General features: G+C 41.9%; 1 protein-coding gene across 5 annotated transcripts in view; it reads right to left on the bottom strand.

Annotated features, from left to right (window-relative positions):
- LOC110499145 (monocarboxylate transporter 6) overlaps positions 1-18,712 on the bottom strand; it is a 39,621-nt gene that overhangs the window by 6,002 nt on the left and 14,907 nt on the right. For 4 of the 5 annotated variants that reach the window (XM_021576087.2, XM_021576086.2, XM_036955927.1 and 1 more), the window contains 2 exons: positions 17,728-18,182; positions 1,704-1,847 (listed from right to left, as the gene is read on the bottom strand). In XM_021576087.2, coding sequence (XP_021431762.1) covers positions 1,704-1,847; positions 17,728-18,088 — 505 coding nt within the window. In that variant the 5' untranslated portion in view covers positions 18,089-18,182. The remainder of the gene's footprint in view (positions 1-1,703; positions 1,848-17,727; positions 18,183-18,712) is intronic. The other variant, XM_021576090.2, reaches the window with a different exon arrangement.

Here is an 18,712-nt window from a genome sequence, read left to right as displayed (position 1 = left end):
TGGTGGTGGGAGTGCCATGGTCTGGGGCTGCATGAGTGCTGCCGGCACTGGGGAGCTACAGTTCATTGAGGGAACCATGAATGCCAACATGTACTGTGACATACTGAAGCAGAGCATGATCCCCTCCCTTCAGAGACTGGGCCGCAGGGCAGTATTCCAACATGATAACGACCCCAAACACACCTCCAAGACGACCACTGCCTTGCTAAAGAAGCTGAGGGTAAAGGTGATGGACTGGTCAAGCATGTCTCCAGACCTAAACCCTATTGAGCATCTGTGGGGCATCCTCAAATGGAAGGTGGAGGAGTGCAAGGTCTCTAACATCCACCAGCTCTGTGATGTCGTCAGGAGTGGAAGAGGACTCCAGTGGCAACCTGTGAAGCTCTGGTGAACTCCATGCCCAAGAGGGTTAAGGCAGTGCTGGAAAATGATGGTGGCCACACAATATATTGACACTTTGGGCCCAATTTGGACATTTTCACTTAGGGGTGTACTCACTTTTGTTACCAGCGGTTTAGACATTAATGGCTGTGTGTTGAGTTATTTGGGGGGGACAGCAAATTTACACTGTTATACAAGCTGTACACTCACTACTTTACATTGTAGCAAGGTGTCATTTGTTCAGTGTTGTCACATGAAAATATATACTCAAATATTTACAAAAATGTGAGGGGTGTACTCACTTTTGTGATATACTGTATATATATATATATATCACATTTACATATGTATTCAGACCCTTTACCCACTACTTTGTTGAAGTGCCTTTGGCAGCGATCACAGCCTCAAGACTTCTTGGGTATGATGCTACAATCTTGGCACACTTTCTTCTCTGCAGATCCTCTCAAGCTCTGTCAGGTTGGATGGGGAGCGTCGCTGCACAGCTATTTTCAGGTCTCTCCAGAGATGTTAGATCGGGTTCAAGTCCGATGCTGTCACCACCATGCTTCACCGTAGCGATGGTGCCAGGTTTCCTCTAGACGTGACTCTTGGCATTCAGGCCAAAGAGTTCAATCTTGGTTTCATCGGACCAGAGAATATTGTATCTCATGGTCTGAGAGTCCTTTAGGTGCCTTTTGGCAAACTCCAAGCAGACTGTCATGTGCCTTTTACTGAGAAGTGGCTACCATCTGGCTACTCTTCTACCATAAAGACCTGATTGGTGGAGTGCTGCAGAGATGGTTGTCCTTCTGGAAGGTTCTCCCATCTCCACAGAGGAACTCTGGAGCTCTGTCAGAGTGACCATCGGGTTCTTGGTCACCTATCTGACCAAAGCCCTTCTCCCCTGATTGATCAGTTTGGCCAGGCGGCCAGCTCTAGGAAGAGTCTTGGTGGATCCAAATTTGGTGGAGGCCACTCTGTTCTTGGGGACATTTTTTGTTACCCTTCCCTAGATCTGTGCCTTGACACAATCCTGTCTCGGAGCTCTACGGACAATTTCTTTGACCTCATGGCTTGGTTTTTGCTCTGACATGCACTGTCAACCATGGGACCTTATATAGATTGTAATGAGACTAACGTAACAAGATTTGGAAAAATGGAAGGGGTCTGAATACTTTACGAATGCACTGTATATGACAATCATCCAATATGCTGTAATAGGACATGCTCATAAAAAAAATAATCGTCCTCCCTCATCTTAAACGTCTCCGACCGCCACTGATGTGGAGTGACTCCGTGTGTGTATGTGGGAGCGCAGTGACCTGTGATAATCCCAGCTGTGACGTAGAGCTCAGTGATGGTGTGGGTGAACGAGCTGGCCACCATTCCAAGCCCACTCAGGACCCCGCCCAGCATCACCGTCGCCCGGCAACCAAACCTCTCCACCAATACACTGCAGAATGGACCTAAAGGAGATTAAACACACAAAAACCTAAAAGAAAGTAGGTCGTTCCACCTCAAAAAGCACACGGAAGAGGATTGACACCCACTATATCAGTTTGTTCAGTTTTTTTCTAACAATGAATTAGACATGAGTTATCCAAAGGAATGGTCGAAAGCCACCATGGACCCCACACACCTCATGCCAATCCCACCCCAACAACGAGGATATAGTATCAGTTCTCTGTGTTTCATTAGTAGTATGGAGCTGCAGCCTGGAATATTGTTTCTTCATCCTATGTAATATATTCCCAGTGAATTTGGTGATGTTTTTTCCCCCTGTTCAGAGAAAAACATAAACTTAACAAGTTAAGTCCCATCCTACATCCTGATATTACCAGATTCTGACCATTAGATTGTGGTGTTACTGCTATTAGGTGAAAAACGTTGGAAGACCCCCCTCAATGTTAATGAGATAGTTCACCCAAATTACAAAATTACACGAGTTTCCTTACCCTGTAAGCAGGCTATGACAGCAACCCATGGTTTGGTTTGGTTGGCCACTGTTTGAAATGCTAACTTTTTAGAATTTGTGGCACAAATCCAATGCAAGTCAATGGTACCTATATTAGCATTTTCAAGCATTTTCAAATCATCTTAAATTATTTTTAAAAAACGTATTGTGTAACTCAATTATGTTACTTCTAGATGATTTGAACATGATTACAGCTGTCTTTTTGGGCAAGTCTCTAAGAGCTTTGCACACCTGGATTGTACAATATTTGCCCATTATTCTTTTTACAATTCTTCAAGCTCTGTCAAGTTGATTGTTGATCATTGCTAGAAAGCCATTTCAAGTCTTGCCATAGATTTTCAAGCCGATTTAAGTCAAAACTGTAACAAGGCCACTGAGAAACATTCAATGTCTTCTTGCTAAGCAACTCCAGTGTAGATTTGGCCTTGTGTTTTAGGTTATTGCTCTGCTGAAAGGGGAATTTGTCTCTCAGTGTCTGTTGGAAAGCAGACTGAAGCAGGATTTCCTCCAGGAATGATTATAGCTGTATTCTGTGTCTTTTTAATCCTAAAAAAACTCACTAGTCCTTGCCGATGACAAGCATACCTATAACATGATGCAGCTATACCACCAAGAAGGATGCATGTTTTGGAATAATTTTATTCTGTACAGGCTTTCTTCCTTTCACTCTGCCGTTTAGGTTAATATTGTGGAGTAATGTTGTTGATCCATCCTCAGTTCTCGTATGACAACCATTCAACTCGGTTTCAAAAGGATGCCTGTATCTTTATAGTGACTGGGTGTATTGATACACCATCCAAAGCCTAATTAATAACTTCACCATGCTCAAAGGGATATTCAGCATCTGCTTCATTTTTAAAATGTTTTTTTTTATACACATACCAAAAAAAAAGAATTTGCCTGCACCACAGATGGCTATATCAGTCTGCTAATAAAATATATAGTAAAGGCCCAGTACTTTTGTGAAAAAACATTTACATTTTTTATTTTTATTTTTTATTATTTAGATATATTTTCATTTCTGATTTTTCAGGGGAAGCTGCAGCACCATTAGCACCCATACTTCCTGCGGCTATGTGTCTATGTTCAGTTGTTGGGAATTAGTATTTAAACAAGCATTGGCAGCAATATCAGCAATATGGAGTTCTCAGTAAGATGCCCAGTTAGATATTGTAGAGATATACTTAGTCGAGCCATGTGGTGCACCAAAGGGAACTTAAGTGTAATAAGTAGTAAAAACTGATTTGATAGATGGCAAGTACACCCTGACATCGCGCCGTCACTTTAAAATGTATGCCAAACAATTGCTTTTTCCCCCTTTACAAACCATACAACTCTATGCACAAGGACAGCTTTTAAAAATATCCACCGAAAAATATACAAACATTTATTTAGTGGAAGAACTGTGCAAACTTTGGTAACGGAATTACAGTCAAATCTCCCTCGGTTTTTAATGCGAAAACGTTTTCCTAAAACGGTTAAATATGCTTCGAATTAAGACAAAATACAGTACTAGTCAAAAGTTTGGACACACCCACTCATTTATTTTTGCTATTTTCTTCAAAGTAACCACCCTTTGCCTTGATGACAGCTTTGCTCACTCTTGGCATTCTGTCAACCAGCTTCCTGAGGAATGCTTTTCCAAATGGTCTTGAAGGAGTTCCCACATATGCTGAGCATTTGTTGTTATCTTTTCCTTCACTCTGCGGTCCAACTCATTCCAAACCATCTCAATTGGGTTGAGCTCGGGTGATTGTGGAGGCCAGGTCATCTGATGCAGCACCATCACTCTCCTTCTTGATCAAATAGCCGTACACAGTCTGGAGGTGTGTTTTGGGTCATTGTCCTGTTGAAATACAAATGATAGTCCCACTAAACGCAAACCAAATGGGATGGCGTATTGCTGCAGAATACTGTGGTAGCCATGCTGGTTAAGTGTGCCTTGAATTCTAAATAACTCACTGACAGTGTAACCAGCAAAGGACCCTAACACTATCACACCTCCTCCTCCATGCTTCACGGTGGGAACCACACATGCAGAGATCAGCCGTTCACCTACTCTGCGTCTCATAAAGACACGGCGGTTGGAACCAAAAATCTCAGATTTGGACTCTAGACCAAAGGACAAATTTCCACCTGTATAATGTCCATTGCTTGTGTTTGTTGGCCCAAGCAAGTCTCTTCTTCTTATTGGTGTCCTTTAGTAGTAGTTTCTTTGCAGCAATTCGACCTGATTCCCGCAGTCTCCTCTGAAAAGTTGATGTTGAGATGTGTCTGTTACTTGAACTCTGAAGCATTTATTTGAGCTGCAATTTCTGAGGATAGTAACTCTAATGAACTTATCCTCTGCAGCAAAGGTAACTCTGGGTCTTCCTTCCCTGTGGCGGTCCTCATGAGAGCCAGCTTCATCATAGCACTATATGGCTTTTTGCAACTGCACTTGAAGAAATTTTCTGAACTTTCGGGACAAATTCTGAATATTTTCCGGATTGACTGACCTTCATGTCTTAAAGTAATGATGGACTGTTGTTTCTCTTTGCTTATTTGAGCTGTTCTTGCCATAAAATGGACTTGGTATTTTACCGAATAGGGTTAGATCTTTTGCATACCACCCCTACCTAGTTGATTGGCTCAAATGCATTTAGAAGGAAAGAAATTCCACTAATTAACTTTTAACAAGGCACACCTGTTAATTTAAATGCATTCCAGGTGACTATCTCATGAAGCTGGTTGAGAGAATGCCAAGAGTGTGCAAAGCCGTCATCAATGCAAAGGCTGGCTACTGTGAATAATCTTTTTAACACTTTGATGGTTCCTACATGATTCCACGTGTTATTTCATAGTTTTGATGTCTTCGCTGTAGAATGTAGACAATAGAAAAATAAAGAAAAACCCAAGAAAGAGTAGGTGTGTCCAAACTGTATATTTTCGTTATTAAACTACAGTAAGTGAAGTGGATATACACCTGGTAATAGAATTACAGTAATCGAATTACATCATGGGTCCCTGATCTCTACTACACAGAAATGCATAATTATGGTTATACAGTTGAAGTAGGAAGTTTACATACACTAAAACTTGTTTTTCAACCACTCCACAAATTTCTTGTTAACAAACTATAGTTTTGGCCTCCCGGGTGGCGCAGTGGTTAAGGGCGCTGTACTGCAGCGCCAGCTGTGCCATCAGAGTCCCTGGGTTCGCGCCCAGGCTCTGTCGTAACCGGCCGCGACCGGGAGGTCCGTGGGGCGACGCACAATTGGCCTAGTGTCGCCCGGGTTAGGGAGGGATTGGTCGGTAGGGATGTCCTTGTCTCATCGCCACCCCTGTGGCGGGCCGGGCGCAGTGCGCCCTAACCAAGGTTGCCAGGTGCACAGTGTTTCCTCCGACACATTGGTGCGGCTGGCTTCCGGGTTGGATGCGCGCTGTGTTAAGAAGCAGTGCGGCTTGGTTGGGTTGTGTATCGGAGGACGCATGACTTTCAACCTTCGTCTCTCCCGAGCCCGTACGGGAGTTGTAGCGATGAGACAAGATAGTAGCTACTACAACAATTGGATACCACGAAATTGGGGAGAAAAAAATTCAATATTTTTTTAAATATATATTTTTTTAAATATCGTTTTGCCAAGTCGGTTAGGACATCTACTTTGTGCAAGACACAAGTAGTCTATTCAACAATTGTTTACAGACAGATTATTTCACTTATACAGTGGGCTCCAAAATTACTGGCACCCCTGACTGGCAATGCACAAACAATACTCAAACAAATAAACAATATAATTAGAGACAAACTCAAAATACCAACATGTGAAAAATACTGTACTTTATTAATGTTTCAATGGAACCCAACAAAATCATTTATTGATTAAATTAAAAATCAATATCTTCCAAATCAAGGTTTCACAATTAATGGCACCCTTAAATATTTTTGTAAATAACATCTACCAAAATTAAACCAGGAATTAAATTCCACTTATTTAAGTTTATCTAAGTGTTAAGGAACTATTTTGAGCCATTATATCACTTCCTTTTATACTAGGGTATAAAAATGAGGAACACGCATGGAAATATCCTTTTGTCATGCAACACCATGAAGAAAACAAAAGAACTGGCAGTTCAAAAGAGACAGATGGTCATAGACCTTCATAAATCTGGTAATGGCTACAAGAAGATCCACAAATGATTGAATATACCACTGAGCACTGTCAGGGCGGGTAGAGTACGCAAATGCATTTTGCCCCCCAGGATAGAGAGGAGGATAGTGAGAGAAGCAACAAAACCCCCAGAATCACTGTGAAAGAATTGCAGGTCTTGGTGGCGTCTTGGAGTCACCAGGTTTAAAAAAGCACCATCAGATGCCACCACCTCCACAGGCTCTTTGGAAGGGTTGCCAGAAGAAAGCCCTTAATGACTCCAAGACACAGACGCAAGCGCTTGGAGTTAGCCAAACGTCATTTAAATTATGATCGGAAGAAGGTGCTCTGGTCAGATGAGACCAAAATGTAACGTTTTGGTCAGATACAGCATCGGCATGTTTGGCGTCGAAACAGAGATGCATACAAGGAGAGGGGTCGAAACAGAGATGCATACAAGGAGAGGCACCGCATACTCACGGTGAAATATGGTGTGTGGGTCAGTGATGTTTTGGGGCTGTTTTAATTCCAGAGGTCCAGAGGCACTGGTTAAGATTGATGGCATAATGAATTCCACCAAGTACCAGGCACTTTTGGCTGACAATCTGGTTGCCTCTGCCAGAAGGCTGGGACTTGGCCAAATGTGGACTTTCCAACAAGACAATGACCCAAAACATACCTCAAGATCCACACAGAAATGGTTTTGAGGCAACAAAATCAATGTTCTGCCATGGCCATCTCAGTCACCGGACCTCAATCCAATCGAAAACCTGTGGGCTGAGTTGAAGAAACCCAAGATTGTGAAAGATTTTGAAAGTATCTGCATAGAGGAATGGTCCAAAATCCCTCCAAATGTGTTCCTTAACCTTGTCAAACATTACGGGAAAAGACTCCATGCTGTTATCCTTGCCAGAGATGGTTGCACTAAGTACTGAATGAGGAGTGCCAATTATTATGAAACCTTGATTTTGGTGAAATGTATTTTGTATTAAATAATTGTATGATTTTGGTGGGTTCCATTGAAACATTAATAAAGTAAAGTATTTCTCACATGTTGGTATTTTGAGTTTGTCTATAATTATATTGTTTATATATTTTTAAGTATTGTAATTTTGGAGCCCACTGTAATTCACTGAATCACAATTGCAGTGGGCCAGAAGTTTATATACACTAAAGTTGACTGTGCCTTTAAACAGCTTGGAAAATTCCAGAAAATTATGTAAGGGCTTTAGAAGCTTCTGTTAGCCTAATTGACATCATTTGAGTCTTGCATTTGAGGCTTGCACGCTGAAGAACACCATCCCAACCGTGAAGCACGGGGGTGGCAGCATCATGTTGTGGGGGTGCTTTGCTGCAGGAGAGACTGGTGCACTTCACAAAATAGGTGGCATGAGGGAGGAAATTTATTTGGATATATTGAAGCAACATCTCAAGACATAAGTCAGGAAGTTAAAGCTTGGTCGCAAATGGGTCTTCCAAATGGACAATGACCCAAAGCATACTTCCACAGTTGTTGCAAAATGGCTTAAGGACAACAAAGTCAAGGTATTGGAGTGGCCATCACAAAGCCCTGACCTCAATCGTATAGAACATTTGAAGGCAGAACTGAAAAGGTGTGTGCGAGCAAGGTGGCCTATAAAACCTGACTCAGTTACACCAGCTCTGTCAGGAGGAATGGGCCAAAATTCACCCAACTTATAGTGGGAAGGCTACCCAAAACGTTTGATCCAAGTTAAACAATTTAAAGGCAATGCTACCAAATACTAATTGAGTGTATGTAAACTTCTGACCCACTGGGAATGTGATGAAAGAAATCAAATCTGAAATAAATGTTATTTATTTTTTATTTCACCTTTATTTAACCAGGTAGTCCAGTTGAGAACAAGTTCTCATTTACAACTGCGACCTGACCAAGATAAAGTAAAGCAGTGTGACAAAAACAACAACAGAGTTACACATAAACAAACGTACAGTCAATAACACAAAATAAAAAATCTATGTACAATGTTGGCAAATGTAGAAGAGTAGGGAAGTAGGCAATAAATAGGCCATAGAGGCAAAAAATAATTACAATTTAGCATTAATACTGGAGTGATAGATGTACAGATGATGAGTGTGCAAGTAGAGATACTGGGGTGCAAAAGAGCAAGAGGGTAAGTAATAATATGGAGATGAGGTAGTTGGGTGTGCTATTTACAGATTGGCTGTGTACAGGTACAGTGATCGGTAAGCTGCTCTGACAGCTGATGCTTAAAGTTAGAGAGGAAGATAAGACTCGAGCTTCAGAGATTTTTCCAATTCGTTCCAGTCATTGGCAGCAGAGAACTGGAAGGAAAGGCAGCCAAAGTACAGTGGGGCAAAAAAGTATTTAGTCAGCCACCAATTGTGCAAGTTCTCCCACTTAAAAATACGAGAGAGGCCTGTAATTGTCATCATAGGTACACTTCAACTATGAAAGCCAAAATGAGAAAAAAAATCCAGAAAATCACATTGTAGGATTTTTTATGTATTTATTAGCAAATTATGGTGGAAAATAAGTATTTGGTCACCTACAAACAAGCAAGATTTCTGGCTCTCACAGACCTGTAACTTCTTCTTTAAGAGGCTCCTCTGTCCTCCACTCGTTACCTGTATTAATGGCACCTGTTTGAACTTGTTATCAGTATAAAAGACACCTGTTCACAACCTCAAACAGTCACACTCCAAACTCCACTATGGCCAAGACCAAAGAGCTGTCAAAGGACACCAGAAACAAAATTGTAGACCTGCACCAGGCTGGGAAGACTGAATCTGCAATAGGTAAGCAGCTTGATTTGAAAAAATCAACTGTGGGAGCATTTATTAGGAAATGGAAGACATACAAGACCACTGATAATCTCCCTCGATCTGGGGCGCCACGCAAGATCTCACCCCGTAGGGTCAAAATGATCACAAGAAAAATCCCAGAACCACACGGGGGGACCTAGTGAATGACCTGCAGAGAGCTGGGACCAAAGTAACAAAGCCTACCATCAGTAACACACTACGCCGCCAGGGACTCAAATCCTGCAGTGCCAGACGTGTCCCCCTGCTTAAGCCAGTACATGTCCAAGCCTGTCTGAAGTTTGCTAGAGAACATTTGGATGATCCAGAAGAAGATTGGGAGAATGTCATATGGTCAGATGAAACCAAAATATAACTTTTTGGTAAAAACTCAACTTGTCGTGTTTGGAGGACAAAGAATGCTGAGTTGCATCCAAAGAACATCATACCTACTGTGAAGCATGGAGGTGGAAACATCATGCTTTGGGGCTGTTTTTCTGCAAAGGGACCAGGACGACTGATCCGTGTAAAGGAAAGAATGAATGGGGCCATGTATCGTGAGATTTTGAGTGAAGACCTCCTTCCATCAGCAAGGGCATTGAAGATGAAACATGGCTGGGTCTTTCAGCATGACAATGATCCCAAACACACCGCCCGGGCAACGAAGGAGTGGCTTCGTAAGAAGCATTTCAAGGTCCTGGAGTGGCCTAGCCAGTCTCCAGATCTCAACCCATAGAAAATCTTTGGAGGGAGTTGAAAGTCCGTGTTGCCCAGCAACAGCCCCAAAACATCACTGCTCTAGAGGAGATCTGCAAGGAGGAATGGGCCAAAATACCAGCAACAGTTTGTGAAAACCTTGTGAAGACTTACAGAAAACGTTATTATTTTCCACCATCATTTGCAAATAAATACAAAAAAAATCCTACAATGTGATATTCTGGATGTTTTTTCCTCATTTTGTCTGTCATAGTTGAAGTGTACAGTGCCTTGCAAAAGTATTTGGCCCCCTTGAACTTTGCGACCGTTAAAAGCGCAGAGAGCATCATGAAGAACAAGGAACACACCAGGCAGGTCCGATATACTGTTGTGAAGAAGTTTAAAGCCGGATTTGGATACAAAAAGATTTCCCAAGCTTTAAACATCCCAAGGAGCACTGTGCAAGCGATAATATTTAAATGGAAGGAGTATCAGACCACTGCAAATCTACCAAGACCTGGCCGTCCCTCTAAACTTTCAGCTCATACAAGGAGAAGACTGATCAGAGATGCAGCCAAGAGGCCCATGATCACTCTGGATGAACTGCAGAGATCTACAGCTGAGGTGGGAGACTCTGTCCATAGGACAACAATCAGTCGTATATTGCACAAATCTGGCCTTTATGGAAGAGTGGCAAGAAGAAAGCCATTTCTTAAAGATATCCATAAAAGTGTTGGTTAAAGTTTGCCACAAGCCACCTGGGAGACACACCAAACATGTGGAAGAAGGTGCTCTGGTCAGATGAAACCAAAATTGAACTTTTGGCAACAATGCAAAACGTTATGTTTGGCGTAAAAGCAACACACCATCCCCACTGTCAAACATGGTGGTGGCAGCATCATGGTTTGGGCCTGCTTTTCTTCAGCAGGGACAGGGAAGATGGTTAAAATTGATGGGAAGATGGATGGAGCCAAATACAGGACCATTCTGGAAGAAAACCTGATGGAGTCTGCAAAAGACCTGAGACTGGGACGGAGATTTGTCTTCCAACAAGACAATGATCCAAAACATAAAGCAAAATCTACAATGGAATGGTTCAAAAATAAACATATCCAGGTGTTAGAATGGCCAAGTCAAAGTCCAGACCTGAATCCAATCGAGAATCTGTGGAAAGAACTGAAAACTGCTGTTCACAAATGCTCTCCATCCAACCTCACTGAGCTCGAGCTGTTTTGCAAGGAGGAATGGGAAAAAAATTCAGTCTCTCGATGTGCAAAACTGATAGAGACATACCCCAAGCGACTTACAGCTGTAATCGCAGCAAAAGGTGGCGCTACAAAGTATTAACTTAAGGGGGCTGAATAATTTTGCACGCCCAATTTTTCAGTTTTTGATTTGTTAAAAAAGTTTGAAATATCCAATAAATGTCGTTCCACTTCATGATTGTGTCCCACTTGTTGTTGATTCTTCACAAAAAAATACAGTTTTATATATTTATGTTTGAAGCCTGATATGTGGCAAAAGGTTGCAAAGTTCAAGGGGGTCGAATACTTTCGCAAGGCACTGTACCTATGATGAAAATTACAGGCCTCTCTCATATTTTTAAGTGGGAGAACTTGCACAATTGGTGGCTGACTAAATACTTTTTTGCCCCACTGTAAGTGTTGGCTTTGGGGATGACCAGTGCAATATACCTGCTGGAGCACGTGCTATTTGTGGGTGTTGCTATGGTGACCAGTGAGCTGAGATAAGGTGGGGCTTTACCTATCAAAGACTTATAGATGACCTGGAGCCAGTGGGTTTGGCAACGAATATGTAGCGAGAGCCAGCCAACGAGAGCATACAGGTCGCAGAGGTGGGTAGTATATGGGCCTTTGGTGACAAAACGGATGGCACTGTGATAGACTACATACAATTTGCTGAGTAGAGTGTTGGGGGGTATTTTGTAAATGACATCGCAGAAGTCAAGGATCAGTAGGATAGTCAATTTTATGAGGGTATGTTTGGCGTCATGAGTCGAGGAGGCTTTGTTGCGAAATAGGAAGCAAATTCTAGATTTAATTTTGGATTGGAGATGCTTAATGTGAGTCTGGAAGGAGAGTGTACAGTCTAACCAGACACCAGGGTACTGGTAGTTGTCCACATATTCTAGGCCAGAACCGTCCAGAGTAGTGATGTTAGTCAGGCGGGGGGGTGCGGGCAGCAATCGGTTGAAGAGAATGCACTTAGTTTTACTAGCATTTAAAAGCAGTTGGAGGCCACGGAAGGAGTGGTGTAAGCTTGTTTGTAGGTTTGTTAGCAGTGTCCAAATAAGTGCCAGATGTATACAGAATGGTGTCGTCTGCATAGAGGTGGATCAGAGAATTACCAGCAGCAAGAGCGACATCATTGATATATACAGAGAAAAGAGTCGGTCCGAGAATTGAACCCTGTGGCACCCCCATAGAGACTGCCAGAGGTCTGGACAACAGGCCCTCCGATTTGACACACTGAACTCTGAGAAATCATTCTCTCTACTCTTATTCTGAGATTTCGCATTCTTAAAATAAAGTGGTGATCCTAACTGACCTAAGACAGGGACAATTGTGAAAAACTGAGTTCAAATGTATTTGGCTAAGGTGTATGTAAACTTCCAACTTCAACTGTATCTATGCCTTCAATTCCCCAAAATATAACTTTCATTGAACACCCAATTTGATATGCTCCATGTTGGTGCTCATGGGTCCTTTTCGATGGAAATGCCCACCAGCTTACTGATTTCTCCACACATTGCTCAGAAGTTAATCTTCTAACTCAGCAACTTAATTAAATGCTGGTGATTCTTTGTTGTTGCTTTGAAGCAGTTGACACACACACACACACACTTTTCCAGATGTTAAGGGCTTGAAATCCACACAGAAACAGACCGACCCCCTGTGACTGAACACAGGAAGGCAGCTCATGTGGCGCTACACATCATTGGTGTGTAAGGGTGAAACACAATCCCTTGAAATCCCCCTTATCAAATAAACAAACAGGGGCTGTGTTGACTCTCATACACACTTTCCATGGGTTTTGTGTGTGCGGCCGTGTTTAACTATACTTGTGGGGACCAGAAGTCCCCACAAGAATAGTAAACAAACAAAAATTTGACCAACTGGTGACACTTTGTTCGTCCCCACAAATGCTCTTTCTAGGGGGTTTAGGGTTAAGGTTAGGTTTTGGGGTTAGGGTTAAGATACGGGTTAGGTTTATAGGTTAGGGAAAATAGGATTTTGAATGGGACTGAATTTTGTGTCCCCACAAGGTTAGTTATACAAGACTGTGTGTCTGATCTGACTAGTCACTTTGAGACCGCAAACCTCTGCACTCACTGTAGTAAATCAAATGTTTGCACAATGAATGATCATGTGTCATATACACTGAACAAAAATATAAACAACATGTAAAGTGTTGGTCCCATGTTTCATGAGCTGAAATGAAACATCCTAGAAATTTTCCTTATGCACAAAAAGCTTATTTCTCTCAAATTTTGTGCACAAATTTGTTTAAATCCCTTTTCGTGAGCATTTCTCCTTTGCACTTGATAATCCATCCACCTGACAGGTGTGGCATATCAAGAAGCTGGTTAAACGGCATGATCATTACACAGGTGCACCTTGTGCTGGGGACAATAAAAGACCACTTTAAAATGGGCAGTTTTGTCACACAATGCCACAGATGTTTCAAGTTTTCAGGGATTGTGCAATTGGCATGCTGACTGCAGGAATGCCCACCAGAGATGTTGTCAGAGAATGTAATGTTTATTTCGTTTTAGAGAATTTGGCAGTACGTCCAACCCGCCTCACAACCACAGACCATATGTAACCACCCCAGCCCAGGACCTCCACATCCGGCTTCTTCACCTGCGGGATCGTTTGAATGGGGGAGGGGTGCTGAGGAGTGTTTCTGTCTTTAATATATCCCTTTTGTGGGGAAAAAAACTCATTCTGATTGGTTGGGCCCTGGCTCCCCAATGGTTGGGCCTGGATCCCAAGTGGGTAGGCCTATGCCCTCCCAGGCCCACCCATGGCTGCACCCCTGCCCAGTCATGTGAAATCCATAGATTAGGGCCCAATTTATTTATTTATATTGACTGATTTCCTTATATGAACTGTAATTCATTAAACTCTTTGAAATTGTTGAAATTGCATGTTGCATTTATAATTTTTGTTCAGTGTCGTTCAAGAGTGAAACAAATACACAAAGTGACATCTCATAAAAACACATTTATCAGCTGCCCCACTCTGTCTCTCTAACAAATACTGCAAATAAAAGATATTGGAAAGAAAATCATCCATATGGTCTGATATAATATTTCCTGATGGACAAACACTCCACCTTGGTCTTAAAGGTCATGAACAATCAAAAGCATGATTTCCATTAAATGTGATGAATTTAATTTAATTTTGATGAAACCAGGTCAGAGTATGATGACCAAAGTATGAAAAATGACTACTGCCTCTACATTGACAAAGTTTGATCATAAAGTTATTGGTCCCCTCCCCCGTGGCAAACAACTGGATTCAGCAAGCAGGGTTATTAAGAGGATAAGGTGACATCACCCTAAGTCTCATTTTAATACACCAATGGTAAGAGGCATTCTGCGCTCTTTTAAAGGTTCTTACTACTAAATAGTGTCTGTTCCAGGTGCGTAGGAGTCCAAATAAGAATACTGGAAGAGATGGGGGACCCATACACTGTCAAAAAATATATATAAATCCAAAACTGAGGCTTAAATGCAAAATAAAGATGTTTATTACCTTATCAAACACTTCCTCACATGCAGCTCTTCTAATGTCATATATAGTATATTGCCTGTTCTTGGTGTTCGATACCGCTATCTAGTGGTATCTCTAGCTCCCTACTCTTACAATCCTGTGTTATTTATTCTGAGGAAATGTTCACATAGTATATGTAAAAGCAATAATTGAGGATATCTCTCAGTCCGCTTTAGTATATAATCTATGTCATGCATTCTATTCTACTAGGCACTAACTCATAGATGTTATGTGTATTCTTGCTTGATCATGTGACATGCAATTATCCTTGAAATAGAAGCCAAATGTGTGTGCCGACATTCACATCGATGATGACCTAAAGCCAAAACGTGTGTTTTGTTTTTACCTTTCATTTATGATTTTTTGGGGCACCATGATGTTTTATTAATAAACACCTTTATTTTCCATTTAAGCCTACATTTTGTATTTATTTTTGACAGTGTGCATTCGCCATCTCTTCCAATACACCAATGGTTACATGATATTCTCTTACCTAATTTAAATAAGTACTGTCTCGTAACCAACTTCGGAGAATGCGTGATTGCGGAGGGGTATGGTTTATATAGCTAGATAGCAATTGTAATGGTGCCAGAATTTGACTGTAGGGTGTCAGCAAATATAGATAACAGTTTACACTATTAATCTATGGCAAAGATACTTATATGTCTCCTCTGTGTCTGGTGTCAGCTAGTTAATGGCTGGCTAGGTCAACGGCCAGCATGGAACAAATGGGGGAAGGGTCGTTCAAAACTCTGAAGCAATTGGCATGTCAACACATCCGTCAGTGCTGCTGGGAACCGCATCAGAAGAGACAAGAAATTAGCTTGAGATGATTTTACTGCAAAACTGCTCACTGCATTGAAGTTTCTTCACATAGGCATTTCAAACAAATGTCAGTCAAGGCGAGCTCATGAATATAAGCTCCCTGCCCACTCAGCCTGTCTTTTCAAACTTCCTGGTAGTTAGCCATGAGATAAATTAATTTTAACCAAAAAAATTGCATTAATTTGGGTGATATTTTAGTCACAAATGGAAACTTTTACATGCGAATCAGAATGACTGTTTAGGACCTTTAGAGTCTCTTTGAACTGCTAGTCTGCTGAGTGGTTTAGAAGTTCTGCTTTAAGTGTTTTAAATGGAAGGACGTCTGTACCATGTTTAGACTGGCTCGGCCACTGAAACACCTACATTAATAGTCTTATACTGTACTACACTTACTGTCAGTGATCATTGAACTTACTTTGAGCACATTTCCCTGCATGCATACAGTGGGGCAAAAAAGGATTTAGTCAGCCACCAATTGTGCAAGTTCTCACACTTAAAAAGATGAGAGAGGCCTGTAATTTTCATCATAGGTACACTTCAACTATGACAGACAAAATGAGGGAAAAAAATCCAGAGAATCACATTGTAGGATTTTTTATGAATTTATTATATGGTGGAAAATAAGTATTTGGTCAATAACAAAAGTTTCTCAATACTTTGTTATATACCCTTTGTTGGCAATGACAGAGGTCAAACGTTTTCTGTAAGTCTTCACAAGGTTTTCACACACTGTTGCTGGTATTTTGGCCCATTCCTCCATGCAGATCTCCTCTAGAGCAGTGATGTTTTGGGGCTGTTGCTGGGCAACACAGACTTTCAACTCCCTCCAAAGATTTTCTATGGGGTTGAGATCTGGAGACTGGCTAGGCCACTACAGGACCTTGAAATGCTTCTTACGAAGCCACTCCTCTGTTGCCCGGGCGGTGTGTTTGGGATCATTGTCATGCTGAAAGACCAAGCCACGTTTCATCTTCAATGCCTTTGCTGATGGAAGGAGGTTTTCACTCAAAATCTCACGATACATGGCCCCATTCATTCTTTCCTTTACACTGATCAGTCGTCCTGGTCCCTTTGCAGAAAAACAGCCCCAAAGCATGATGTTTCCACCCCCATGCTTCACAGTAGGTATGATGTTCTTTGGATGCAACTCAGCATTCTTTGTCCTCCAAACACGACAAGTTGAGTTTTTACCAAAAAGTTATATTTTGGTTTCACCTGACCATATGACATTCTCCCAATCTTCTTCTGGATCATCCAAATGCTCTCTAGCAAACTTCCGACGGGCCTGGACATGTACTGGCTTAAGCAGGGGGACACGTCTGGCACTGCAGGATTTGAGTCCCTGGCGGCGTAGTGTGTTACTGATGGTAGGCTTCGTTACTTTGGTCCCAGCTCTCTACAGGTCATTCACTAGGTCCCCCCGTGTGGTTCTGGGATTTTTGCTCACCTTTCTTGTGATCATTTTGACCCCACGGGGTGAGATCTTGCATGGATCCCCAGATCGAGGGAGATTATCAGTGGTCTTGTATGTCTTCCATTTCCTAATAATTGCTCCCACAGTTGATTTCTTCAAATCAAGCTGCTTACCTATTGCAGATTCAGTCTTCCCAGCCTGGTGCAGGTCTACAATTTTGTTTCTGGTGTCCTGACAGCTCTTTGGTCTTGGCCATAGTGGAGTTTGGAGTGTGACTGTTTGAGGTTGTGGACAGGTGTCTTTTATACTGATAACAAGTTCAAACAGGTGCCATTAATACAGGTAACGAGTGGAGGACAGAGGAGCCTCTTAAAGAAGTAGTTACAGGTCTGTGAGAGCCAGAAATCTTGCTTGTTTGTAGGTGACCAAATACTTATTTTCCACCATAATTTGCAAATAAATTCATTAAAAATCCTACAATGTGATTTTCTGGATTTTTTTCTCATTTTGTCTGTCATAGTTGAAGTGTACCTATGATGAAAATTACAGGCCTCTCTCATCTTTTTAAGTGTGAGAACTTGCACAATTGGTGGCTGACTAAATACATTTTTGCCCCACTGTATATGAATGTGTCACTGCAAAAAGAACCCTGAAAAGAATCCTGCTTAAATCTATGGAAACTAGGATGTGACTCGACTACAATACCTCCAGCATGAAGCACCGATGTCATTATAGAAGGCACCCAGGAGGTCTCTTGGTTGCTGGCCTGGAACTCTGTTTGTAGGTCCGTGTAGAAGATGCCCATGCAGGAGGGGAAGGCCAGAGTCAAGGCGAGCACCAGGATGGTGGCCACCAGCACCACCCAGCCCCAACCCCCGTCAGGTGCAGTGACGGTCCCATCCATAGCCAGAGGGTTTATGGGTTCAGATTTGCCATTCTCCACCTCCTCAGAGTCCATGATCTCGCCATTCTTCTGCTCCATGCTGGGTGCCTGCTCCGGGGCCTTGCTCTCCATCTGGAAGCTGTCACAGTCCCCTGCCACCTTGTTGCCATTCCTCCGGTTCATACTCTTCTCAGATGCTGAGGCAATGCCCTAGTAGTTTGCCAGGGTGGATGACACTCACTAGTATATTCCATCTCACCATGTCTCTCCTTCTCACCTGTGAATGGGGAGAGGGGTATGGGATTATAATGATGACAGAACTATGAGTTTTTATTTTCATTTTGTGGTTGCAATTACGATTTGCAAATGTGTAATTTAATTTTGCAAGCTTGTATCATGATTTGTGAATAAATGTAACAATCGCAAACTTTTTACTTGAACACATTTCATACATTTTGCAAGGATAATTTATTTCCATAATTATTACAATTCCATTTACGACAATTAATATTCTGCTGTGAATTAAAAATACACACTCTTGAGTTATGTCACCGTGACGCACAAAGAGAGTCATACATTTGTAAGGAAGGAAAAGTGTTTTGAAAATTGAGGGCAGAATCTTTAAATCCTGACCAATCAGTTCCCTCTGTCAAAACCAATATTGGCTGGATTGTTCCATCGATCAAATCCCAAGCAACCTGGACGACATGATGTGATGGAGGAAGAGGGAGGCGAGTTCTATAGAATTTGCTTTCACAGTTTGTATGAAGTGATGTTATGATCTTGTTCATCGCTATAACGTTAATT

This window comes from Oncorhynchus mykiss, chromosome 20, assembly GCF_013265735.2.
Source record: "Oncorhynchus mykiss isolate Arlee chromosome 20, USDA_OmykA_1.1, whole genome shotgun sequence".
NCBI classification, from domain to species: Eukaryota; Metazoa; Chordata; class Actinopteri; order Salmoniformes; family Salmonidae; genus Oncorhynchus; species Oncorhynchus mykiss.
Note: the sequence above shows the minus strand (reverse complement) of the source record. Positions and strands in the feature narration are given on the sequence as shown.